This window comes from Nomascus leucogenys, chromosome 8 (assembly GCF_006542625.1).
Source record: "Nomascus leucogenys isolate Asia chromosome 8, Asia_NLE_v1, whole genome shotgun sequence".
Lineage (NCBI taxonomy): Eukaryota > Metazoa > Chordata > Mammalia > Primates > Hylobatidae > Nomascus > Nomascus leucogenys.
In genome coordinates, this window is record NC_044388.1 from 9007039 (window position 1) to 9028571 (window position 21533).

The 21533-nt window shown below is 42.6% G+C and overlaps 1 protein-coding gene across 1 annotated transcript in view; it reads right to left on the bottom strand.

Annotated features, from left to right (window-relative positions):
• Positions 1–8092: 8092 nt before the first annotated feature.
• GRK7 (G protein-coupled receptor kinase 7) overlaps positions 8093–21533 on the bottom strand; it is a 41012-nt gene continuing 27571 nt past the window's right edge. The window contains exons 3-4 of the mRNA XM_003265329.3: positions 17825–18099; positions 8093–9076 (exon numbers count right to left, since the gene is read on the bottom strand). Of these exons, the coding sequence (XP_003265377.1) occupies positions 8740–9076; positions 17825–18099 (612 nt within the window). The 3' untranslated portion in view covers positions 8093–8739. The remainder of the gene's footprint in view (positions 9077–17824; positions 18100–21533) is intronic.

Sequence of the window (21533 nt, forward strand, 5' to 3'; positions counted from 1 at the left end):
AAGGATGCTTGCACTGTCTGGTTTGTGCAGATTTTGCCATTGCACTCACACGACCCTGAGAGGGAGTGCTACCTTAAATATTGTGCCCTAGGTGCCTCACTGTCATCCCAGCCCTGCCAGCCCATTTAGGGATTAAAATATATTTTTCAAAAATTGTTTCTTCCATGGGCTTAGCTCCCTACCTCTTTCTAAGCCCCATAGGAGACATTTTAGGGAATAGGAACAGAAGCAGTTCCTACTTTGGGAAACCAGTGACCTCTTTGCTAAGTGTTGTCAAATAGACCTGGGTTAACTCAACACTTACTGTATCCTTGGGCAGGTCAGTTAACTTCTGGAGTTTCCTTTCTTCATCTATAATGTGCAGATGATAATACCTACTTGACAGGATCGTTGTGAACATTGGAAGTAATTCACAAAAAGTGACAGTGACAGTGCCTGGCGCATAGTATGTGCTCACTAAATGGAAGCTTTTCTTGTGTTATTATTATTACTGATAGTAGTGGTGATATTGACAGCACCAACCAGCCAACAATCTTTAGGTGAGAACACGCATATGGACTTGCTGCAAAAAATATCCAGAAGCTGTATCCGAGGACAGATTTGACAGATTCATGTCAGATTCAGATGCACATAACCCATGTGGGGCCCCGAGTGTGTGTGCAGGAGTTTCACAGCATTTTAACTAATCATCACCACAGACAATTCTTCATCAATTATCTATTCTCATGTACTACAGACAATTTTTTACTATGTCTCATGAAACATTTGGGACATACTTATACAAGAAAACAATTTTTCTTTGTTTATTTGCAATTCAGACTTGACTGGATATCCTGCATTTTATCTGGCAACCCTCAGAGGGGAGTTGTTAGTACAGGGACTAAAGTGGTGCCTGCTTTGGGTGTGCCTCTGGAATGCACATTTGCACTGATGGCCCCTGAGGCTCAGCACTCTGCACAACTAGCAGGTGAACCGCTGAAGCTTTCCCTGGTTGTTTTGGCTCCTGGCTTTCTCCTCCCTCCCTCTCCAACAGCTTCTCCTGGTAGCAGGAATGGACATGACAGCTGGCAGTGCAATGCAGATGGGAGAGGCAGGGCGGGGTGAACTGGTTTAAAATTACACAATAGTCAGCTGGCCCCATGCCCCTCAACCAAACTCCCAAGGAAATGCTAGCTGCCTTCTGGGGTTGCCACCACCCCAACCAGCCCTCTGTTTAGGGGTTCTTCTGTCTGATATGTGTTTCATAAGAGAACAAAAGGAGAGAGGGCTCTTGCAGAGAACTTTTGCTTCTGGAACCAGAATTTCTAAAATAAGCCGCAGGTTCTTTTATCTCATTGTGACATTCTGGGTTATATTAATGGATAACCTCAAAGAAAAAAAATGGTAAAATCATGATTGTCATATAGAAATAAAAATGAACACGTTAAAGATTTTACTTAACTCTGTAATGAGGAGACTGGTAAGATGTTACAATAAGTTCAGGTAAGTAAAAAAAAAAAAGCACAAATTTATATGGAGTAAAGGAATGTTGAAATGAATGAGCAAATGGATACAAAACTGGCTTGGAGGTGTCATGGGCTGAATTGTGTTACCCAAAATTCATATGTTGAAGTCCTAACGCCCAGTACTTCAGAATGTGTAGGTCATTAGGGTGGGTCCTGATCCAGTATCACTGGTTCCTTTATAAGAAAAGTTTGAGTTTGACACATACAGTGGGAAGACCATGAGAAGACACAGAGAGGACAGCCATCTATAAGCCGAAGAATGAGGCCTTGGAGGAAATCAACCCAGACAGCACCTTGATCTCAGACTTCAAGCCTCTAGAACAGTGAAAAAATAAATTTCAGGTGTTTAAGCCACTCAGTGTGTGGCACTTTATTATGGTAGCCCAAACACACTAAGACAGAGGTAAAGGGGTCATTTGCATGTCTATAGATGAGAATCATTTTAAGTTCCCATTAGTTACCTATAATTTATGGAGTTGTAGAATAGCTCCCTTAGAATCAGATAACCCACACCCTGGCAGCCACGTGTCCTGGTGCCCACCCCCGTCGAGCCCCGAAAGATGGGGGAGGTGGGGTGGCAGGAGCTTCTGTCCCCCATATTCCATACACATCCCCACCTCCTCCCTCCTAGTGATCAGGGGCCTGCAAGGCATCACTCCCAGCCCCTCGCCCTCTTGGGCACCCTCAGCAAAGGGGCGGGTGGGGACACTCCAAGTGGGGCAGCTCTCCCTACACATGCCCCACCCCCATGAGCCAGTTCAACCCTATCAGGGGCTGAGCAGGGGCATCCCCTCCTTTTTTCATAGTCTCCATTGATGTCCTCGCCCTGTAGCCACAAGCCGCTTGCTGCTCTCCTTTAATGCCAAAGGGCCCCTGCCTAGGGCACAGGCCCAACCTGTGTGCTGGGGTCCCCAGCAGCAAGCACTGGAAAGTCTTTTTTTTTTTCTTTCTTCTTCCCCACCCCTTAATTTTAACTTTTTGGTACCTAAGTGTCCCTGCGTGCCAGCCGAGTGTGCGGGCGGCAGTGCCGTTCCAGAGGCCTGGTCCATCTGCAGTTTTGAGGGGTGAGGAGACCAGCGTGGGGGTTAGCTTTCCTTCCCCACCTGCAACCAGGGACTGCCCGGGTAGCCAGCTTTGATCCTGTCCGCTCCCTCCCTGATCCCTCCCCTGCTCATGTCCCTTCCCTGTGAACTTAAATTGAAAACCACTTCCCTCCATCTCTCCTCCTGCTCCCCTGTGGAGGGGGAATGTGTGCTGGCCAGGGTGGAGGACTGAGCACCTGAGCCTGGGGCTGGCTCCCCCAGGGTCCCCGACTCAGCTGGTGGCTGTGGAGCTGAGTCCCTTCCCCATAACCCCCGGGAGGCCAGCACCCACCATCACTACCTGCACCTGCTGTGGTCCCACCCTCTGGAGGCCTGGGAACCTGGCTGCAGACTGGGAAGGCTGGAGAGGCAGACAGCAGCACCCACCAGCTCTCTTCCCATCCTGCCTCTTCCCTGGGAGCCAGGCCCTACCAGTGTGGTGCTGGGTGGGGTGACTGTCAAGACATGTGTCATGTACATTTGTATCAAAAATAAAGAAGTGACCACACACACACACACACACAATCAGATAACCCAGTCAGTTTAATAATAAGAGTTAATTTATGACTAGAATCAGCAAACTGCTTGTGGTCAAATCTAGCCCTACTGCCTGTTTTTGTAAATAAAGTTTGTTTTCTTTTAGTGAGGCAGGGTTTCACTCTGTTGCCCAGGCTGGAATAGCTGAGACTATAGGCATATGCCACCGTGCCCACGCCTAGCTAATGTTTGTATTTTTGGTAGAGACGGGGTTTCACCATGTTGCCCAGGCTGGTCTCTGAAACTCCTGGGCTCAAAGCATACACCCGCCTCAGCCTCCCAAAGTGTTGGGATTACAGGCGTGAGCCACTGTGCCCAGTCAATAAAGTTTTATTGGAACACTTATATATGGTTGCTTTCATAAGACAAAGACAGAGTTAAGAAGATGCATCTGCAAAGTCTAAAATGTTTACTACCTGGTCTTTTTTTTTTTGAGACAGAGTCTCGCTCTGTGGCCCAGGCTGGAGTGCAGTGGCGTGATCTCAGCTCATGGCAAGCTCTGCCTCCTGGGTTCAGGCCATTCTCCTGCCTCAGCCTCTTGAGTAGCTGGGACTACATGCACCTGCCACCACACCCGGCTAATTTTTTTTTTTTTTTTTGTATTTTTAGTAGAGACGGATGGCCTCGATCTCCTGACCTTGTGATCCGCCTGCCTCGGCCTCCCAAAGTGCTGGGATTACAGGCGTGAGCCACCGCGCCTGGCCACTATCTGGTCTTTTACAGAAAAAGTTGTAGAGCCTTCTCTAGACAATGCATGGTTTTCCATCTAAACACAAATGTTTCCCTACAATTGGAAGGTCATTCAAGGTCATCCAGCCCAGGGGTTCCTAGATTTTAAGATCTTATGGGTAAAATTTCAAAATAAAATTTTGAGGATAGTTATAGGGTCTCTAGTGTTTACTTTTGTCAAATATAACTACCTCATGAAAGAACACATTTTAACTACTCATATTTTAAAGTGAATAGCATGTGAAATCTTGCTGCATTATCCTTTCTTTCATTTCTCTGAGTTTTGGTAAAAATTCCACCCCTGACCAGACACTTAATGGTCTAGATTGTGGAACCATTGACCTGGCCCAGTCTCAGGCACCAATTGCTGGCTCTGTCCAGAGAGGCTGCTGGCTTGGGCCCAGACTCACGGCCTTATTCCTATACTCAGGCTGATGCCCTCTGGGGAGAAGGGGCAGGTTCTCTGGGGGGTGGTTATTGCCAGAGCCAGCTTGTGCATGTGTCACACACCGCCTCCAATGATGATGGGTCTTGCCTGGCTTTAAATGATATGTTTTTTCCTAATTAAAAAAATAAATAAATGCTCAGTGCAGAAAACATCGGAAAAAATGGAAAGTACAAAATTCATCTTCACGCAGAGAGATGTAAAGATTTACTGATACACAGGGGGAATAAAAACAGTTTGCAACCTAAAAATCCTAAAGAGACAAAACCCAGCACATGTCTCAGAACCATCATGGAGCCTGGCACATGGCAGGCGCCAATATTTATTGACATAACAGGCCAGGCGTGGTGGCTCAGAGTGCCTGTAATCCCAGCACTTTGGGAGGCTGAGGTGGGTGGATCACAAGGTCAGAAGTTTGAGACCAGTCTGACCAACATGGTGAAACCACATCTGTACCAAAAATACAAAAATTCCCTGGGCATGGCGGTGGGCGCCAGTAATCCCAACTACTCAGGAGACTGAGGCAGGAGAATCGCTTGAACCCGGGAGGTGGAGGTTGCAGCAAGCTGAGATCACACCACTGCACTCCAGCCTGGGTGACAGAGTGAGACTCTGTCTCAAAAAAAAAAAAAAAAAAAAAAAAGAAAGAACAAATAAGTCTGAATAACTGCAATGATTTTTCCCAGATGACTCAAGAAAATTCAGTGTCTCTTTTATTTTTATTTTTATTTATTTATTTTTTGAGACGGAGTCTTGCTATGTTGCCCAGGCTGGAGTGCAATGGCATGATCTTGGCTCACTGCAACCTCGCCTCCCAGATTCAAGTGATTCTCCTGCCTCAGTCTCCTGAGTAGTTGGAATTACAGGTACCCACCATCGGTCTGGCTTTTTTTTTTTTTTTTTTTTTTGTATGTTTAGTAGAGACGGGGTTTCACCATGTTGGCCAGGCTGGTCTCGAACTCCTGATCTCATGATCTACCTGCCTTGGCTTCCCAAAGTGCTATGGTTACAGGTGTAAGCCACCATGCTGGCCAATTTATTTTTTAATAATCTAAATAGCTAATATGGTCAGTCTTCCAGGTAAAAAAATACTTGTTATGCTTATCTTTTTTCCTTATGTACTTTGTATCATTTTTTCCCTTTTAAGATTTATGGCTGGGCGCAGTGGCTCATGCCTGTAATCCCAGCACTTTGGGAGGCCCAGGTGGGCAAATCACTTGAGGTCAGAAGTTTGAGACCAGCCTGGCCAACATGGTGAAACCCCGTCTCTACTAAAAATACAAAAATTAGCTAGGTGTGGTGGTGCGTGCCTGTAGTCCCAGCTGAGGCAGGAGAATCACTTGAACCCGGGAGGCAGAGGTTGCAGTGAGCTGAGAAGCACTATCGCACTCCAGCCTGGGTGACAGAGCAAGTCTCTGTCTCAAAAAAAAAAAAAAAAAAAAAAAATTTATAACTGCCAAGAAAAACAATTTAAGAAGCAAGGATTATTTGTGCTCATTAGTTTTCATCACATTTTACTGTCTGAACAATTTACATAAATTGTCTTATTAAACTGCCCTAATGATACATGCAGTATAGTGATGTTTAGAAATTGATCTAGTGACTTTAATTAATTTATTTACTTTTGAGATAAGGTCTTGCTCTGTTACCCACGCTGGAGTGCCAGTGGTGTGGTCATGGCTCAATGCAGCCTCCTGGGCTCAGTCAATCCTCCTGCCTCAGCCTCCCAAGTAGCTGGGACTACAGGCATATGCCAGCATGCTTGGCTAATTTTTGTATTGTTTTCAGAGACAGGGTTTTGCCCAGGCTGATCTTGAGCTCCTGGGCTCAAGTGATCCTCTTGCCTTGGCCTCCCAAGGTGCTGAGATTACAGGCGTGCACCACCAAACCTGGTCCATCTGGTAGACTTTAATGATTTCAAAAGACATGCCTTGCAATTTCTAAGAAGCAAAAATTGTTGAATTATTTCATATTTATGCCTGATTACCTAAATGAGAAACATGTTAAAATTTATATTCAGGCCGGGCATGGTGGCTCACACCTGTAATCCCAGCATTTTGGGAGGCCAAGGCGGATGGGTCATGGGAGGTCAGAAGTTCGAGACCAGCCTGGCCAACATGGTGAAACCCCATCTCTACTGAAAACACAAAAAATTGGCCAGTGTGGTGGCAGCCTCCTGTAATCTCAGCTACTTGGGAGGCTGAGGCAGGAGAATCACTTGAACTCGGGGGGTGGAGGTTGCAGTGAGCCGAGATTGCACCATTGCACTCCAGCCTGGGCAACAAGAGCAAAGCTCTGTCTCCAAAAAAAAAAAAAAATTATATTTAAAACAAAAAATTGAGGCTGGGTACAGTGTCTCACACCTGTAATCCCAGCACTTTGGGAGGCTGAGGCGGAAGGATCACTTGAGGCCAGGAGTTCAAAAGACCTGCCTGGGCAACATAGTGAGACCCCATATCTACAAAAATTAAAAATAAAAATAAAAAATTGAGAACAATTTTTAACCCTTTGTGGCTTGCAAAGGCAAAATTAATAACTTCATACTATTTCCTATAAAAACATCATTCATATCTTCAGCCCCTTCCAGCGGTTTATTAACTCCATCTCCTCCTTTGAGAAACAAACATTCAAAATAATCCCTGATAAACTGGAAGAATAAAAATGACTTCTCCCTGGTTCTTCTTTGTCTAAATATTTAACTCACGTATGTCTTTGTTTCCCCTGACATTTCATTATGTTTAATGAGCTTTTCTATTAAAACATGAGGACATTTTAACTTTTAAAAAATAAGCAAGCATCATGTCTTTTCTTTTCTTTTTTTTTTTTTTGAGCTTTATATTTGTATCCCAAATATTTTTTCGCAGTGGTAGAATTCTCACCTTGGCTGTGCTTTTGAGAAGTGCTAATTCTACCATACAGTGTTGGCTGAGCAGCCACTTGAAATGAGGGCTACTATTTTTTCAATTCAATTTCTTTTCTGTTTTTGTTTTGTTTTGTTTGTTTTTTTTTTTTTTGAGATGGAGTCTTGCTCTTGCTGCCCAGGCTGGAGTGCAATGGTGCGATCTTGGCTCACTACAACCTCCGCCTCCTGGGTTCAAGCAATTCTCCTGCCTCAGCCTCCCGGGTAACTGGGATTACAGATGCGCACCACCACACTGGGCTAATTTTTGTATTTTTAGTAGAAACAGGGTTTACAACATGTTGGCCAGGCTGGTCTTGAGCCCCTGACCTTGTGATCCATCGCCTTGGCCTCCCAAAGTGCTGGAATTGCAGGCATGAGCCACCGCACCTGGCCTGTTCAACTCAATTTCTAAGCCCATAGGTCTCCTTCAGGCCTTGAAATAGCCAAGGGACCGAGCTCCCAAGCTATGTGTGAAAAACTAAAGTGTGCAAGGACAAGAGAACCTATAAGATGAATAGATTGTCTTGTTTCATTTATACTGCAATTTCTAAAATGACATGCTTTGGGGACATTTGAAAAGTTGCCATCAAAATGTATGATTGAAGTTTTGAGCAACCAAAATAAGATCGAATGGAGTAACATTCAAATATGCACGGCAGGGCCTGCCAAACTCTGCTGCACATTAGAATCACCTGGGGAGCTTCTGGAATTCTAAATGGTCAAGCTATTCCCATACCTGGGAGTGGGGATCAGAATGTCTATGGATGGGAGTCAGGCATTAGTTTTTTAAAAGATCCCTAGATGATTCCAAAGTTCAGCAGAGTTTGGGAACCGATGGCATATGGTAGTGCAACTTTAAGCAATTTGTACCATATTACTTAAAGGACTCAACTAAATTTACGGAATGCTTTAAATCACAGACGTCATGGATGTTTACATTTAAAATGCTTCAACATTATGATAGTAAGTTATTTCCACAAAATTGCAAAAGAAACTGTCAGTGAAATTGAAAATTATTCTGTGATGTAGAACATTGCCAAAATATTGTAATCCACTCCTTTTTAGGGGGAGAATGTTGTTTCCAGCTTCAAAATCCTTTTTATAAATATAGAAGCAGAAGAAAGATGAAGGGAAAAAAAGATATAAACAAAGAAAAACTAAAATGATTATTTACTAAGAATTGCAAACACTCATTTTCTGGGCACACCACAAAGTTCCATTCTCTGTTCCTAGGACTTTGCGTAATACACAGGGACATGATGGTAAAAGGCTGATGCTTTCAGTTTATCAAAATAAATCTGAGTGTTCCTTTTCCCAGCCCTCAGTGAAAACTGAGACTTTACTCGTGTTTATGAAGAAAGAAGGAGAAAGAAAATAAAATGTGTCCTAGTAGTGAGCTTGCCTGTCCTTTGAATTGTTTTGTGGTTGTGATGTCCCTCCTAACTGATTAGCCCTCATTCCACAGATTTCCACGTGTTGGGAACATTCGAGGATTATGTCAGCCGAGACTCCTGCCGCCTGTTTGGTAAAGAGAGCAATTTACAATAACAAACACACGCCAGACTTGGATGAATTACCCTCCCCGCAACCTGTAGGTCTGTTGGGGTCATTCAGTTCCTCAAACAGTCCCGTTTCTATAATTTCTTCCTGCCATGCTATAGGGACAGCACCTGTTGCAAAGTTTTTGAAGAACTGCTTATCTTTGTCATCAAATTCCACCCCCCGAACCTCAGAGAAATCATCAATTTCAGCGATGTCTTTGGCATAAACCACCGAAGGGTCTGGCACAAATGGGGGTTCGATTAGGCCGGCTTCCAGGCGAGGAAAGTTGATCGTTTTAAAGAAATGATGTTTCCTGGGATCATCAGACTTTTCTCTGTGAAGAAAGGAGATGATCAGCCTGAGACAGAGTTAACAAACCAAAATGGGACATGTTCTAACAATACAAAGTGTGTAGCATTCTTTTCTTACATTTTATTTTAATTGCAAAGGCAATACAATGACATAAAGAATAACTGAAAAATAATAACTTTTGAAATCACCCCAAATTCCCGTATAAGTAGACAGTAGCATTCTCATTATTTGCAGACAGCTTTCACCTGTAGATGCAATTTTTAAACAGTGAAGCTTTGGACATGACTTTTATTCTTGGTGTTTCATGGAAATACTAGGAAAGTTCTGCAGAAACACACCTGCTTGCCTGCAGCTTCCAGTCATTGCCTCTTCAGGGTCACACAGAACAAGTTAAGCATATCTCTGTCCCACACAACCACCACTCCCATTTTAAAAGGCAGCACTCATATCCCTTTATTGGTAATATGATATGATTTCTACAAGCCCCGCTTACCTCCCCAACTGCCACAATAATCTTGGTGTTATTTCTTTAAAGACTTAACAAAATCTGTTAGTAATTTGCAGTAGTATAAATTTAGTACTCAAGACTATGATTATTATTATCAAACACTCCATCTCTATGCTAGAAATAATTAGAGTATCTAAAGAAAAAAGTATGTTTCCAACTGTGTAACCTCTACTATTAATTTAGTTATCTATTGCTGTGTAACAAATTGCCCCAAAATTTAGTGCCTTAAAACAACAAACATTTATTATCTCACAGCTTCTGAGGGTCAAGAATCTGGACATGGCCTAACTGGGTGTCTCTGTCTCAGAGTCTCTTGTGAGGTTGCAGTAAAGCTGCTGGCTGAGACTGTGGTCTCATCTGAAGGCTCAGCTGAGGCTGGGGGATTTGCTTCAGAGCTCACTCATGTGGTTATTGTCAAGCCTCCATCCCTTATCACATGAGCCTCCACAGGGCTGTCTTAAAACATTACAGCTGGCTTTCCCAAGACCAGTGATCACACACACACACACACACACACACACACGCACACACACACTGCTCAAAATAGAAGCCATAGTTTTTTTTAATAACCTAATCTTAGAAGTGACATCTCATCACTTCTGCCATATTCTATTTCTTATTGCAGGAAGACTGCACTTAAGGCAAAGGGATTATACATGAGTATGAATGCCAGGATGTGGGGATCATTGGGAGCCATCTTAGGGGCTGCCTACCACACTCCTCTTGGTTACTCTTAAATCTAGGTTGCAACATTTTGGCATCAGATTCAAAACGATTTTTTTCTTTTAAAAAATGTGAATATATTTCCTGGTCTGATTAAGAAACATCTTCCACATACAAGTGGACAACAAACATATGAAAAAATGCTCATTATCACTAATCATCAGATAAAAATAAATTAAAACCACAATGAGATACCATCTTGTACCAGCCAGAATAGCTATTACTAAGAAGTTAAAAAACAAAAACAAAAACAAAAACAAAAAACAGCCAGACATGGTGGCTCATGCCTGTAATCCTAGCACTTTGAGAGGCCAAGGCAGGCAGATTGCCTGAGCTCAGGAGTTTGAGACCAGCCTGGGCAACATGGTGAAACCCCATCTCTACTAAAATACAAAAAATTAGATAGATGTGACAGCGTGTGCCTGTAGTCCCAGCTACTCAGGAGGCTGAGGCAAGAGAATTGCTTGAACCCAGGAGGCGGAGATTGCAGTGAGCCAAGATTGTGCCACTGCACTCCAGCCTGGGCAACAGAGCGAGACTCCATCTCTAAAAAAAAAAAAAAAAAAAAAAAAAAAAAAAAAAAAAACAGCGACCAACAAACCAAACAAACAAACAAAAACAGACATTGGAGGGGCTGCAGAGAAAAGAAAACGCTTACACATTGTTGATGGGAAGGTAAATTAGTTCAGCCATTCTGGAAAGCAGTTTGGAGAGTTCTCAAAGAACTAAAAATAGAACTACCATTTGACCCAGCAATCCTATTACTGGTATATACCCAAAGGGAAATAAATTGTTCTACCAAAAAGACATACACTCATATGTTCATCACAGCACCATTCATAATAGCAAAGACACGGAATCAACTAAAGAGTCCATAAATGGTGGATTGAATAAAGAAAGTGTGGTACATACACAATATGGAATAATATGCAGCCATAAAAAGGAATGAAATCATGTTCTTTGCAGCAACATAGAAGCAGCTGGAGACCATTTTCTTAAGTGAACTAACATAGAAACAGAAAACCAAGTACCGCATGTTTTCACTTATTAATGGGAGCTAAACATTGGGTAAACATGGACATAAAGATGGGAACAACAGACACAGGGGACTACTAGATGTTTTGGGGGTGTGGCAAGGGTTGAAAAACTACCTATTGAGTACTATGCTCACTACTTGGTGATAGATTCAATTGCATCCAAAACCTCAGCATTACACAATATGTCTTTGTAACAAACCTGCACATACACTCCCTGAATCTAAAATAAAATATTTTTTTAAAGAAATGTCTTCCTTTTAAAAGAAGTCAGTTTCTGCCATAAGTCAACCTTAATAGAAATTAATCATATTCACGGTCTCTCCTTTACATTTTCCATTCAAGATATCAAAAAGCTTTTTGGGAAAGGATTGAGAGCTTGCCCCATATATTCCTTTCAGAGATTCCCCACTATGTCAGATGATAACAACAACAGACTCTGCCCAGCAAGACGACTAAAGGCAACACCCAATAATGGCACAACTAATAACAAGAATGAGGATAACTGACATTTATTCAGGGCCTACTCTCAGTTAACACAACATTCAGCTCTTCACTTATATTATTACATTCAACCAGTAAAACAGCCCTGTCTCTAAGTCCTGTATTTTTGACTCCTTTATGTGCTTCTGCATTGATGAATAACTGTGCATCTGAGGAAGCCAGAGTCAATAGGTGACTTTTTCAAAGGAAAATTTATAATTAAAATTTATTATGAAAAGAGAAACTTAATTGGAGGCATCTGATGATCCAGTGATTCCCTGGGTTCTTGTTCTGTGACCCAGCCCTACCCACTTCCAGAAAGGTCTGTCCGGAACTTCTTGGACTTTTCCCACTGTGTATGGAGACCTGGATCAAAAGGTGCTACAAGGGGTGTCTTTTCTAAAAGCCACCAAGTCTCCACCAACTGAAAGAAAGAAAATGCAGGCTTGCCATATACCAGAACCGACTGCCCCAGTGTCTGTGTGGTTTACATCTTGTAGGTTAAGAGGCTTGAGGGAGAGTCACTGAGATAAATGGAAGCTTCAGAATAGATTTTTAGGCCAGGCACAGTGGCTCACACCTGTAATCCCAGCACTTTGGGAGGCCAAAGCGGGTGGATCTCCTGAGGCCAGGAGTTTGAGACCAGCCTGGCCAACATGGTGAAACCCTGTCTCTACTAAAAAATACAAAAATTAGTCAGGCGTGGTGGCACATGCCTATAATCTCAGTTACTTGGGAGGCTGAGAGAGGAGAATTGCTTGAACCTGGGAGGCAATGGTTGCAGTGAGCCGAGATCGGTCCATTGCAGTCCAGCCTGGGTGACAGAACAAGACTCTCTCATAAAACAAAACAAACAAACAAACAAACAAAAAAACAGATTGTTTAAAAGTCAGGTTATTGAGGTATAATTTACACAGAAACATTCACCTTTTAAAGGTATCAGATGGATTTTTAAGCATGGCAGAAGGATAGAGCTAGAATGCCATCCACATAGATCAGGAGTGAGCCCCAGACCTGCATGTCTCAAAGAGAATGAAGGCGTTGGAATGGGACTAGGTGCCACAGGGAAGGTCTTGCATCACTTCCATGACCACTGCGGGGCATGAATAGAACACGCTGTGTCAGGGGTCAAAAGGCCCCTTAAAACTCAGTCTAAGCAGCTTTCACATGAGTAAATGGAGATGCCCAGGAGCTTGGTAACTCAGGAGACTTGCCAGACCAGTCTTTACATCAGGATGAACAGTTCTCACATGGCATCTCAAGCACACCACGCCCAGGGAGCCTTGGTTTGTCCATCAGGGGTGGCTGACTGCAGCCCTTTTGCAACTAATTATAAAAGACAAGGAAACCATGGGTCACTCTGAGGTTTCCTTTATGTTCTTCAACAACCCAACTAGATGCCCCTAGAGGGCAGGATTCATGCCTTGTGTACCTTTTCCCAAGAAATGTCTGTGGGTGCTGCTGCTACCAGTGAAGACTGGGCTTTCCAATCTCTATTCCTTGTTCTTGTGGCTGGGCCACCACAAAGATGATGGCTTTGATCTTTTGCATTAGCAACTCCCACCACAGTTCCGTCATTAAAATAGCAGGCTGATTATTTCACTCTTGCATCTTTCCCTGGCAGTTCTGTGCAGGGCTCTTTCGACCCATCATTGTGTGGTACACTTTGAACAAATAGGAAAGGCTGTTGCTGGAGGCAGTATCTTTTGCAACAGCCAAAGAGGCAGCTGCAGGGAGGAATTCTGCTCGTTGGAGTGGAATATATTTCAGAGCATTAACAGAGGCTCTCGTACTATGGAACCCCACACAGAGATTAAAATGGATTTTCTTATAATAGTCAATGAAGCAAAGATACCACCTGCCTATACATGGGGCCCACAAGGGAATTTGGTCTGCCAAGAACAGTAGGTATTGGCATAAAATTGTTTGTTGGAGAAGCACTTAAGTCAGAGACTTTCATGATTATTTGCTGTTGTTCTGCTGCACTGCCTGACCAGAATAAAACCTGCAAAAACTTAAGTGGTCTTCAGCACTTATTTTATTGGAAGACCCTGTAGTTGATCCCATCTGGAGCCCCTGGAGATGCTCAGAAAAGCTTTTGGCTTCTCTGCAAAATTAACTCCCAGACCCATAAAGGCAAAGAAGGTAATCCTTTTCAGTGATGTCTAAAGGAGAAGGGTTTTTAATTCATTTCAAATGCTTAAGAAGGCAATAGGGAGGGAGCATTTGAACTCTGCTGTGTAACATGCTGTCGAGGCATTTGCCTTGGCTTGGAGGATGCCCACTACATTAATCCAACATGATCTCGTCCGATTAAATTTTTAAAAAATATAAAGAGTTGAAATAAAAGTGTTGGAAGATTCTGCAATTATAGAGGCCGTAAGAAAAAAAAATGTTGGAAGATTTTCTGTTTCACTGAACAGCTGTTTTTTATATGCCTTTCCTCTAATGTTGTAAACAGTCTTACTCAAAACAGTCACAACAACAGATGCTTTATTAAAAAGGCTTTGCTTAAGGAAGCAGCTTCAGGCAGTGACCAGTGTGCTTTAAAGTGGTGTCTACAGTGCTTTAATGCTTTACAGCATTTTCATGAAGTTTGTTAATATTTCATTTTGTAAACCCAAAGTCTGCTTATAGAGTATTAAGATATATTTTGTTTTATTTTTAAAATTTTTTTTCAGACAGAGTTTTGCTCTTATTGCCCAGGCTGGAGGGCAGTGGTGCGATCTTGGCTCACTTCAACCTCCGCCTCCGGGGTTCAAGCTATTCCCCTGCCTCAGCCTCCTGAGTAGCTGGGATTACAGGCGCCCGCCACTGCACCCGGCTAGTTTTTTGTATTTTTTTTAGTAGAGACGGGGTTTCATCATGTTGGCCAAGTTGGTCTCGAACTCCTGACCTCAGGTGACCCAACTGCCTCGGCCTCCCAAAGTGCTGGGATTACAGGTATGAGCCACCGCGCCCGGCCAAGATAGATTTTAAATCAAACGTGGGAAATGAGGTATCCAAGTGGGTGTTGTTCCCTTCAGGGAAGTCATCTAAAGAGACTTTCCTCCTGACTTAGCCACTGCTCCCGAACCTTCGGATACTCACTGAACTTGAAGACCATGAGGGTAGAGATTGCTAGTGATTGTCAGTGGTCACCATATCCTATTTGATTTGCACTCCTGGGCACGCAGAAGACACTAGTCAGCGCCCTCACCCATAGGCAGGACCCAAGGACTAGTTCTGGCCAACAGAACTGTGTGTGAAGTGTGTAGGATCGAGACCATCCTGGCCAACATGGTGAAACCCCGTCTCTACTAAAAATACAAAAATTAGCTGGGTGTGGTGGTGGGTGCCTGTAATCCCAGCTACTCGGGAGGCCAAGGTGGAAGAATTGCTTGAAACTGGGAGGCCGAGAGATTGCCGTGAGCCAAGATTGTGCCATTGCACTCCAGTCTGGGCAGCAGAGCAAGACTCTGTCTCAAAAACTACTACTAATAATAAATGATTTGTAGGTCTCCAATAACTGAATGTAAGAGGGTAAGAGGGTAGAGAATGCATTTCCTCCCTGACAATGCGTGAGTGTACACATATAAATCTCTCTCTGAGAGAGAGAGAGAGAGAGAGAGGGAGAGAGAGGAAGGGAAGGAGGGATGGGGAGAGAGAGAGAGAAAAGGGGGGGAGAGAGAGAGAGAGAGAGATTGAGATTGATTTAATTTAGGGCTTTGTAAATCCAAAGTCTGCAGGGTAGTTTAGCAGGCTGGAAACCCAGGGAAGGATTGCAGTTTGACCCCAAAGGTGGTTTGCTGGCAGAATTACCATTTCTTCTGGGGAAGTCAGTCTTTTCTTATTAAGGCTTACAACTGATTGCATCAGGCCCATCCACATTATGGACGGTAATCTACTTTACTCAAAGTCTACTGATTTAAATGTTAATCTCATCTAAAAATCTGCCCAGAAATATCTCAATAATATTTGACCAAATATCTGAGTACTGTGGCCTAACCAAGTTGACACATAAAATTAACCATCACACCCACAACCGCCCCCATTTTATATATGAGGATATTGAGACTCAAGGAAAGTAATTCAATTCCTTGAGGTAAAATGACCAGTCTGTAGCAGAGTTGGGACATGAATCTGTGTCTGTGAATCTAAAGCTCTTGATTTTCTCCCTACACAACACAGTCACTCACTGCCAAGGGTCTTTTCACAGGCCAACTTTTACTTCTTTTTTTCTTCTATAGTATCTTTTTTTTAGAGACAGGGTCTTGCTCTGTCACCCATGCTGGAGTACAGTGGCATGATCATAGCTCACTGTAGCCTTGAGCTCCTGGGCTCAAGTGATCCTCCCACCTCAGCTTCTTGAGTAGCTGGGCCTACAGGCATGCACTTCTACACCTGGCTAATATTTGTATTTTCCGTAGAGGCACGGCCTCTCTATGTTGCTTATGCTGGTCTTGAACTCCTGGGCTCAAGCAATCCTCCCACCTTGGCCTTCCAAAGTTTTAAGATTACAGGCATGACCACTGTGCCCGGCCTTCTAAAATAGCTTGATCTTCTTATTCTATCATAAACAATGAAACTTGGCTTCAATTTTAACAGTTGGCAACATCATAAATATTTTTTGAAGGACTGATGATATCCTACGGGAGACATTTGAAAGGAACAGAATTTTCCAGAGCTATGACTATCAGTTCTGGTAGTTTTATGTTTTCATTTTTATTATTATTATTATTATTATTATTATTATTATTTTGAGACGGAGTCTTGCTCTGTTGCCCAGGCTGGAGTGCAGTGGCGCAATCTCGACTCACTGCAACCTCCGCCTCCTGGGTTCAAGTGATTCTCTTGCCTTAGCCTCCCGATTATCTGGGATTACAGGCGGCTGCCACCACTCCTGGCTATTTTTTTGTATTTTTAGTAGACATGGGGTTTCACCATATGTTGGCCAGGCTGGCCAAACTCCTAGCCTCAGATGATCTGCCACCTCAACCTCCCAAACTGCTGGCGTGAGCCACCATGCCTGGCTCACAGGAGTGAGCCACTGTGCCCAGCCTATTTTAATTATTTTTGAATAGATAATGTAACAGTGTTAAGTACATTCACACTACATTGTTATGCAACCAATCTCCAGAACTCTTCATCTTGTAAAACAGATAATTTATACTCATTAGACAACTTCCTATTTCTCCTCCCCTTAATCCCAGGAAACTGCCGTTCTACTTACTTACTTTCTTTTTTTTTGAGATGGAGTCTCGCTCTGTCACCCAGGCTGGAGTGCAGTGGCTCGATCTCAGCTCACTGCAACCTCTGCTGCCTGGGTTCAAGTGATTCTCCTGCCTCAGCCTCCCGAGTAGTTGGGATTACAGGCACCTGCCACTGCTCCTGGCTAATTTTTGTAGTTTTATTAGAGATGGGGTTTCACCATCTTGGCCAGGCTGGTCTTGAACTCCTGACCTCGTGATCCACCTGCCTCGGCCTCCCAAAGTACTGGCATTACAGGCATGAGCCACCCTGCCCGGCCTTCTACTTTCTGTCTCTATGAATTTGACTACTCTAGGTACCTCATATAACTGGAATCACGCAATATTTGTTTTGTTTTATGGCTGCATGTGATTTTAATATATTTATTTACTCAACATGGTTCAGATGCAAAAGAAACTAAGGTGATAAAGTGAAAATTCTTATTTGCATCCCCATCCCCAGCCCCCAATTCCCCTTCATCTGACATAACCAATCCTATAAATCCCTTGAAATATTCTATACAACTATTTGAATTATGTATTCTTTTTTCTTTTTTTAATGCAAGCTGCTTTGCACCTCACTTTTCCACCTTAAAATACATCTTGGAGATTGTTCCATAGAAAGTGCTAATAGTGTTTGAAAGTATTAGAAATATTTAACCATATAATACACAAATAAAAATAAGAAAATCATAATACTTAATTCCAAGACTTTGCCACAAATCAAAAGTATTCTCCTAATCCCTGTGGACAATACTGGTGTCAGCAATCCTCTCTGTTACATGCCAGTTTACCTGCTTCCTAAGCGTTGCTCTGGTTTCTTAGCCAAGAAGAGCCTGCAAATATCTTTTGCTTCCTCTGTGAAGTTATCATGCTGGAATTTGACCTCGTCTTGCAGAGTTCTTTGCTTTAGATCCTCTTTACTGACCTTTTCCTTGTAATCTTTGAATGGTGTTCGTCCAGCAACCATTTCATAAATGCTGCATCCCATGGCAAACCAGTCCACAGGATAGGAATAACTTACCTTTTCCATTAGGATCTCAGGAGCCATGTAACCATTGGTTCCAGCCTGTAACATCCCAAACAAAAAAAAGACAACACAGAACAAAGACACTAAGTTGAGTGTAGCAGACACTGCTGACTGCCTACCTAATACACATTCTCCTTTTCTTCCCTTGTTGAGGGAACCCTAATTTGTTTGGGGTGGCAATGTGTCTAACCTGTTCTTTGTGCTGCTTTCCCAGAAGCTTTGGGTGCAGCCAGGGAAGGCCATGCGATCCATTTTGGCCAGTGAGATAAAGAGCTGGTGGCTAAGGTCATCATGAAAAGGGAAGCCGTAGCTGCTCTTGATGTGTGAAAATCTGTTACCTCTCTTAGGCTCATCACCTCATCTTTAAGATGAAAAGTTCAAGTGGATGTCTGTAAGATCCCCTAAGCTCTGCCTTTTTTAAAATTCACAGATAATAGAAAAGTAGATGCATATGATTTTTTAAGGTTGAGCACTTTATTACTAATATTAAATGTTCATATATTGTCTAGTCTATGATATTTCTTACTCTATGTGCTATGTAATAACATTAACATCACACACCTCTGCCTGTCTCTGCACTGAATAATTAACGCTGTCAATTTAATTGGGGAAATTCCACACACACATGAAATTTCATTTTACATGCGTGATTATGTATTATAGGCACACTTCTACTGACAATATATCCCAAATGATCATTAGATTAAATATATATACATATTCACTTTACATATATACATACATATTTATTTCTATATATAATACATATATATTTATATATACTGGTATCTATGGTAAATTATACATAAAATTTACTATCTAAATCATTTTGCAGTGTAAGTTTATTAGTGTTAAGTACATTCTCACTGTTGTGCAACCAATCTCCAGAACTACTCATCTTGTAAAACTGATAATCTACACTCATTAAATGACTTGCCATTCCTCCTCCCCTCAACCCCAGGCAACCACCATTTTACTTTCTCTCTCTGTGAATTTTACTACTCTAGGTACCTCATATAAGTGGAATCATGCACTGTCTTTTTATGGCTGCACTGATTTTTTTTTTGTCCTTCCTTTGCTCAAATTCCACATGCATTAAGCAACCTTCTGATTCAATGTAGTTTCATGATGCAACCAACATTTATTTATTTATTTTTTATTTATTTATTTTGGCTGCATTGATTTTAATACATGTATTTACTCAACAAATATTTAATGAAATCTACAACACACCTTGCAATTTTAAGGTATCTATATATTTATATAATTTTTTTTTTTGAGATGGAGTCTTATTGTGTCACCCAGGCTGGAATGCAGTGTTCTGATCTCAGCTCACTGCAACCTCTACCTCCTAGGTTCAAGCCGTTCTCCTGCCTCAGCCTCCCAGGTAGCTGGGATTACAGGCACCTGCCACCACGCCTGGCTAATTTTTGTATTTTTCATGGAGATGGGGTTTCACCATGTTGGCCAGGCTGGTCTTGAACCCCTGACCTCAAGTGATCCTCCCGCCTCTGCCTCCCAAAATGCTGAGATTACAGGTGTGAGCCACCGTGCCTGGCCGACTTGGACTTTTCGGAGAGCAATATGACAGAGAGCAATGGGAAACAAAAGGTAACAAATTGTTCCTGTCTTTCAACCAGATTATTTAACTTTGGAGTATGTACCTCAAAGAAGAGACTCAGAAGAAAGAAAAAGGAATCTATATTGAGATGTTCATAACTTCATTAACTCAGAATAGTCACGAGCTGGAAACACCCAAAGGCCCATCAATAAGATGATAAACCAGAGTCTATTGTTAATACCAAGGAATTTATATATGTAATGATTGTCACCCACTGATTACAACTATGCATTTCAGTACTTCAGGAAAGGTTGGAAAAGTTGGATGCAGTGGTGTCTGCCTGTAGCCTCAGCTACTCAAAAGGCTGAAATGGGAGGATCCCTTCAGCCAAGGAGTTCGAGGCTCTAGTGCAATAGACGAGCCACAGCGCTGTAGCCTGGGTAACTTTGTGAGACCCCATCTCTACGAAGAAAACATTAGGAAATGTTGAGCTGTGCATTAGGTGTTTTATTTCTAGTTGCTTAAGTATTTTTTAATGTAATGCTTTAGAAATATGAAATTTCATGGATAATTTCTACATGGATCACAACAAGAAAAAACTTAAACAATCCAAGTACTAATGAAGAGTGGCCTGAACAAGAAAGTTCTGGAAGTGACTAGGGTCTAACGGGCTGTGCATGAGTCAGCATGGCACTGCTGTTTTCAGAGAAGCTGGTATATAATTTGGGTGACCATATGTTCCGTTTTGCTTGGGACAGTCCCGGTTTACATCTGTTGCCCTGGCATCTTGCCCAGTTTTGCATTTGTCCAGACAAAAGAGTCCTGTAGTCACCTCTGAGGCCCAGGATGCAGCCTTACTCATCTTTGTCTCCAAATCCAGGCACTTATCACAGGGCCTCCCCTGGTGTATGCCATGTTTTTAAATAAATAACGACAAAGACGGTGACTAGATGTTTTCCATTCACTACGCAGAAAACATTTGTTGAGTCATGCCCTGCAATGAGTTCCAGGGATACCGAGACCTGTAAAGCCTGGCCCTTGCCCTTGAGGATTTAGAGACTGGTAGAGACAGACAGGTCAGAAGGTTGATTGAATAGAGTGCGGAGCACGTGCAGGGCGGCCCATGGGGGTGTGTGTGTATGTGATTGTGTGTGTATGTGTGTATGTGCATATGTGTGTGTATGTGTGTGTGAGTGTGGGTGTATGAGTGTGTGTGTATGTGAGTGGGTGTATGTGTGTATGTGTGTGTGGGTGTATGAGTGTGTGTGAGTGTATGTGTGTGTGCAAGTGGTTGTGTGTGTGCATGTGTGGTGTGTGTGTATGTGAGTGTATGTGTATGTGAGTATGCATATGTGTGTGAGCGTGTGTATGTGTCTTATGTGCATATGAGTGTACGTGAGCATATGTGTATGAGAGTGTGTATGTGTATATGTGCATATGAGTGTGTATGTGAGCGTGTATGTGAGTGTGTGTATGTGTGTATGTGTGCATGTGAGTGTGCATATGTATGTGTATGTGAGGTTGAGTGTATGCGTGAATGTGCATGTGTGTATGAGAGCATGTGTGTATGTGTGTGTATGTGTGCATGTGTGCATGTGTGTATGTGTGTATGTGTGTGTGTATGTATGAGTGTGTGTATGTATGTGTGTGTTATGTCAGTGTGTATGTGTGTATGTGAGTGTGTATGTATGTGTGTGTATGTATGTGTGTGTATGTATGTGTGTATGTGTGTGTGAGTGTGTATGTATGTGTGTGTATGTGTGTGTATGTATGTGTATGTGTGTATGTGTGTGTGAGTGTGTGTATATGTGTATGTGGGCATGTGAGTGTGCATATGTATGTGTATGTGAGGTTGAGTGTATGTGTGAATGTGTATGTGTGTATGAGAGCATGTGTGTATGTGTGTGTATGT